The sequence below is a fragment of the Nerophis lumbriciformis genome, linkage group LG37 (genome assembly GCF_033978685.3).
Source record: "Nerophis lumbriciformis linkage group LG37, RoL_Nlum_v2.1, whole genome shotgun sequence".
Lineage (NCBI taxonomy): Eukaryota > Metazoa > Chordata > Actinopteri > Syngnathiformes > Syngnathidae > Nerophis > Nerophis lumbriciformis.
This window is the reverse complement of record NC_084584.2, coordinates 2,671,189-2,677,380: the sequence shown is the minus strand read 5'-3', so window position 1 is coordinate 2,677,380 and position 6,192 is coordinate 2,671,189. Positions and strand designations below refer to the sequence as shown.

The 6,192-nt window shown below is 45.4% G+C and overlaps 1 protein-coding gene across 1 annotated transcript; it reads right to left on the bottom strand.

Annotated features, from left to right (window-relative positions):
• Window positions 1-527: 527 nt before the first annotated feature.
• LOC133577475 (uncharacterized) lies at window positions 528-2,731 on the bottom strand. Its single transcript, XM_061931344.2, has 3 exons — window positions 2,605-2,731; window positions 1,373-1,450; window positions 528-1,260 (listed from the first exon to the last, which is right to left on the bottom strand). The coding sequence occupies exons 2-3, from the start codon at window positions 1,407-1,409 to the stop codon at window positions 947-949; spliced, it is 351 nt and encodes a 116-aa protein (XP_061787328.2). The 5' UTR covers window positions 1,410-1,450; window positions 2,605-2,731; the 3' UTR covers window positions 528-946.
• Window positions 2,732-6,192: the final 3,461 nt, after the last annotated feature.

Below are 6,192 nucleotides of genomic sequence, written 5' to 3'. Positions count from 1 at the left end.
TCTGACAAAGCGATACCAAGTGCGGCCAGCTAGCTATGCTTACGCATCCAGGACGAGTAAGTGAAGCCAAGTTTCTGTTATTAATGTCCCGCATCAGTCCTGAGTGTTGTAATCCGTCAGCAATAGCTGCAGCTTGTCTGTTTTGTGGACCATAGACGTGGCATTGGTCAATGGAATATTTGTCAGAGCAGGTCTGTGGCGCTGCTTCTTTAGCCTGGCTCGCAGGCCCTCTCCGCATCCTCGCTTTTGTTGTCGTTTCCTGAGATCGGTAGGTTGTGAGCTCAAACCCCGGCCGAGTCATACCAAAGACTATAAAAATGGGACCCATTACCTCCCTGCTTAACACTCAGCATCAAGGGTTGGAATTGGGGGTTAAATCACCAGAAATTATTCCCAGGCACGGCCACCGCTGCTGCCCACTGCTCCCCTCACCTCCTAGGGGGTGAACAAGGGGATGGGTCAAATGCAGAGGACAAATTTCACCACACCTAGTGTGTGTGTGACAATCATTGGTAAGAGAAGAGACGTTTGATTAGGTCATTTTATTGATTGATTGATGACAGAAAAAACTTACAAGTAACAGAGAGCACAAAGACCTCATGATTTTCTATCAGATTTAATTCTCCAAAGGAAACACTTTTCAACAATAAACGTTTTGACTAAAGTGTTGCTTTGTTCCTCCTATCCCTTTTAAATCTCTTTTGAAAATGTTTTCTCTCCAATCTATCAAGGTAGCTAATTGGCATCTTTTATCCGGGAATAACGCTACACATCACCCTAAATCGCCACTTCCCAACCACACCCGCCCCCAGTGGTCATTAATAGAATGACAGTTAGAAAGGTAGAACAGGAACACGATGTCAGAAGTAAATGTCAAACTAATATCGCTGCAGTTCTATTTCAGATAAACTGCTGAGCGCTTTCTACATTTTTAGAGTTTGACGGCTTAATGGGTGGTGGACACACTTAATTTGACGACACCATCAACAACCTTGAAAATAATGTGGCGGTCGTCATCTACTTCGGGATCGCGAAGCCCAACGCAAACTTCAATGCCTTCGTCCAACAAAACATTGATGACGGGTGCTGGATCCTCTGGATCGTCAACGCCGCCGTCGACGCCGCCGTCAACGCCGCCGTCAACGCCGCCTTCACCGCCTTCACCGCCTTCACCGCCTTCACCGCCTTCACCGCCTTCACCGCCTTCACCGCCTTCACCGTCTTCAACGCCACCATCATCAGTAAATTGACTTTTTATTCCTGTTTGATTGGAATGCAGTCACATATCAGTGTGTACTGGGGTACTTCATGTATTGCAATACAGTGTGTACAATTCTGTACGTCATGTCTGGTTTAGTGTTGGAGGACTTACCGACAAGCAGAAGCAGAAAGAGGAAAATCTTGATCATGGTTGCGTTTGTGTCCTGTGATGTCCAAGAGGAAGTACTTCCTGTAAGACAGTTAAACACAACACTGAATGCTTGATAGAAAGTAGGTGGTGTCCATCAGAAGATGGTGTCCTGTTGTTCAGTGCTCAGGTAGACCATGGACACCTCTGTCCCAACGTCCGCATGTTTCTCTACCAGAGCCATGGTTCACTATTGTGTGTCCCATAAACTCTGTTGTCCTCAAAGACTCAACTACATCTCTCCCCACTGGAAATTATAGAAACTGAGAACTGAACAGTGTTCCTTACGAACGCTGATTGATTGAACACAGTTGGGGCGTTTCTGAAAGTTTTATTGGGATACGATAGCCGTCGTTACATTTTGCAGGAATATCTTTTTTCCCCCTGTTGTTATTGCAGGGCACTTGACAGAGGAGAGAAGGAAGAATGATAAGAACTTTTGAGTTGCAATTATTTTTATGTGGCATCTCTGTGCTGAAGAACGCTGATTAGTGGAACGATAGTGGGACAACAAGACAAAAAAAATGAATGAGATAAAAAGAGTAGCCAACCACAGTTTAAGAAAAATTTGCATTCATTTTGTCCTTTTATTTTCATGTTGAGCCTGTCTTGGTTTTGTACACAATGCCTAAATAAAATATAGCATCACATTACAGCCCCTAAAGGAAACGTGGTAGTGGACCCCGCTATCCTTGATGCCACACCCTTTCAGTTAAGGACATGCCCACCACGCTAAATACAGGTAAAAAGTCTGAATCTGAAAAAAATAATAATAATAATAATTTGAATAGCAAAAGATCTTAACCTAAAAAATAAGTGAAATTGTAAAACCCGCATGGATCTATCATTTACTGAGGGTACGACTTTCTGACTGTTGGACTCCGTGGACAAAAGCCTTACTTTTTCTGTAGAATCTAGTCAAGGAATCAAGGTAGACATGTACTGTACCACTTATCCATACGTCTCCAGTCTGACTTGTAGAAACTACCTGAACTGTGAAATGTGCTGGAAACACGAACCACACAGGTTTACAGGAACATTCAAGAACTAAAGGCTGCAGAAACCTTTAGTACCTAAACTTTTGATGGACAAGGCTAATGTCCAAGAGTACCATGGTCCTCTGTACATGTACAATACACACCACACTTTTCAACAATCATCTTTATCCTGGAATTTAAGATGAAGAAATGACTCACCGCTCTGAAAGTCTGCTGGTAGGGTTTGGACTGGTGCTTTTCTCAAATCTTAGTGTCCTGGTCTCTGTCCCTGCCTTTATAAAGAGCCTGGCATCTCGATCTGCCCCCATTATTAAGTGGTTTGAGCAGAACAGGTTTGGCTTCGCCAATTAATTAAACCTGTTTTGCAGTTTTATAATAGTTCATTATAATTGGGGCGGTATGGCATAGTGGGTAGCGTGCCAGAAACCTGAGGGTTGCAGGTTCACTCCCCACCTCTTGACATCCAAATCGCTGCCGTTGTGTCCTTGGGCAGGACACTTCACCCTTGCCCCCGGTGCCGCTCACACTGGTGAATGAATGAATGGTAGGTGGTGGTCGGAGGGGCCGTAGGCGCAAACTGGCTGCCTTGCTTCCGTCGGTCTACCCCAGGGCAGCTGTGGCTACAAATGTAGCTTACCACCACCAGGTGTGAATGAATGATGGGTTCCCACTTCTCTGTGAGCGCTTTGAGTATCTAATAATAGAAAAGCGCGATATAAAATCTAATCCATTAATTCATGGAACTAAAAATAATTCATTAGTTTTGCCTATTGAGGATTACAAACCTCCTGCCAGGGTGGAGAAGCTGAATATGATTTTGTAGATAATGAGACACATTTGTTCAAATGAAGGACACTATCCGCTCTCCCTGTTTATTGTACAGGACACTGGAGACAACTGACACTCGCCAATTAGTTTGCAAGGCACCTAAACGATTTCCTTGGAGGTAGACAGACAACATTCACACTCACATTCACACACTAAGACCAATTTGGAGCCAATCAACCTATCCCCAGGTGCATGTCTTTGGAGGTGGGAGGAAGCCAGAGTACCCGGAGGGAACCCACGCAGTCACGGGGAGAACATGCAAACTCCACACAGAAAGATCCCGAGCGCAGGATCGAACCCAGGACTTTCGTATTGTGAGGCAGACGCACTGTCTATCTGTGTTGACCCTGTGATGAGGTGGCGACTCGTCCAGGGTGTACCCCGCCTTCCGCCCGAATGCAGCTGAGATAGGCTCCAGCACCCCGCGACCCCGAACGGTACAAGCGGTAGAAAATGGATGGATGGATGGGTAATTACACGCCTCGCCTCGTCGGCCACACGTCCCATGGATGCTGATATCAATTCCATTGCTCGCCTCATGTCCAATAGAAGTAGTCTAATATGTGGGGTTCCGCAAGGCAGCTGCCTGGGACTTTCCATTTTTACAAACGATCTCCCTCTAGTGACTGAAAAATCTAAATTGGTATTGTATGCTGATGATTCTAAATGATATCATTCTGCTTCTACCATAAGTGAACTTAACTCTGTGTTATGATCCGCTGCCCAGATCAGGTTCTGTTTGGTTTTTGGACTCCCTCAGTTCCTGTTTTGTGCAACCCCGGGTTTGTTTTCAGTTACCATGGGTGCTTATTGTTTTCACCTGTCTCTGATTGGTGTTCGGGACACTCACCTGTTTCCCGAGCACTGATCAGAGCGATATTTAAGACTGCCTTTTCCGGTCAGTCAGTCTGGCTTCCTAATTTGCTACCTGCAACAGTTGACGACGACTTTGATTCCTGTTTGTGTATGCTAGCTCCCGTGCTAGCCTCCTTCGCTTTGCCTCCCATGCTATGAGCACACCTTTGTTTTTCCCTGTATGATTTATCCCAATAAATCATTTCCTACCTGCACGCTGTGTCCGGAGTCTGTCTGCATCTTGGGAGAGCGACCCCCGCATCACCATGCGACCCGGTCGTCACACTCTGTCTTTTCCAAGGATTTGAATGCAGTGTTTGAATGGGTGAATAGCAATAGACTGGTTTTAAATATGAAGAGGTATTATGTGGAAGGGAGGGTGTTAGTTTAGGGTTGTAGTTGCCTGGAGGTGTTCTTTTCGTGTGGTTTTGAAGGAGGATAGAGATGCCCTTTCTTTTACACCTGTTGGGAGTGCATTCCATAATGATGTGGCATAGAAAGAGAATGAGTTAAGACCTTTGTTAGTTCGGAATCTGGGTTTAACGAGGTTAGTGGAGCTCCCGGTATCAGGGAGGTGCAGCGGATTTTATAGACTAGGCTAAGTGCAAGTTGTTTTACTCTGTCCTCCACCCTGAGCCAGCCCACTTTGGAGAAGTGGGTAGGAGTGAGGTGTGATCTGGGGTGGAGGTCTAGAAGTAATCTGACTAGCTTGTTCTGGGATGTTTGGAGTCTAGATTTGAGGGATTTGGAGGTGCTAGGGTACCAGGAGGTGCATGCGTAATCGAAAAAGGGTTGAACGAGAGTTCCCGCCAGAACCCTCATGGTGCTTTTGTTGACCAGAGAGGAGATTCTGTAGAGAAATCTTGTACTTTGGTTGACCTTTTTGATTACCTTGGTTGCCATTTAATCACATGAAGGATTAGCCTCTAGAATGGAACCTAGGTAGGTGACCTCATCCTTCCTTGTGATAACAATGTCACCCACTTTTATAGTAAAGTCATTGACTTTCTTAAGGTTGATGTGGGACCCAAACAGGATGGATTCAGTTTCACCCAAGTGTATGGATAGCTTGTTGTCAGCGAGCCAGGTGCAAATTCTACAGAGTTCAGCACTGAGGATTTTCTCCACCTGTGACTTGTCCTTGCCGGATACCAGCTGGGCTGAGTCATCCGCAAACAAGAACAATTCACAGTCACATACTGATGACATGTTGTTTATGTATATTAGGAACAGTAAAGGCCCTAATATACTGCCTTGGGGGACTCCACAGCTCACTGAGAGGGGGGGGGGGGACACACGGTGCCGTTCACCTCTACCACCTGTTCCCTCCCCTCCAAGTAAGATTGCATCCTGCTCGATGAGGTTTTATCAAATCCGATTGCTCTGAGTTTATCCAACAGTATAACGTGGTCAACGGTGTCAAAGGCCTTCTGAAGGTCCAGCATGACCATGCCGCAGTATTCGCCCGCATCCACCTCATGTTTGATGTGGTCGGTCAGATAGAGAAGGCATGTGTCAGTGGAGTGGTTAGTTCTGAAGCCGGATTGGAATTTGTACATGAGTTTATTAGTGGCAAGGTAACTATCGACCTGTTCATAAACTATTTTTTCTATTACTTTCGAAATGAAACTGAGAATAGAAACAGGTTGGTAGTTGCCAGGTTCCAATTTGCTTCCTATTTTAAAGAGGGGAGTTACTATTGCTATCTTAAAATCTTTTGGTACTTGGCCTTGTGTAATTGAGAGGTGTATTATGTGCGTGATGATAGGGGCAATGGGGGAGGCAGAGTGTTAGAATAATTATGTCTATATTATCATCATAACTTTATGCTTAAGGGCCATACTATAAAGTATTGTCAATTTGTGCAGAGCTAGCAATCCGAAAGATTGCTAGCCTCTTTATCAGTGTTGTGTCCAGACTCGGCCTGCTGGCAGCCAAGGCCGAATATTTGGTTCCAAGACGAGACAAAGCGGAGACTGGGCGATATCCCCTTCCCTCAGTCACCGTGATGTAATAGGGCCATTTCCTAATAAATGGAGGAGGCGCACGGGCTTTCCTTTAGAACATAGTTTGGATCTGTAACTAGAGTACAGCCCAAAACAC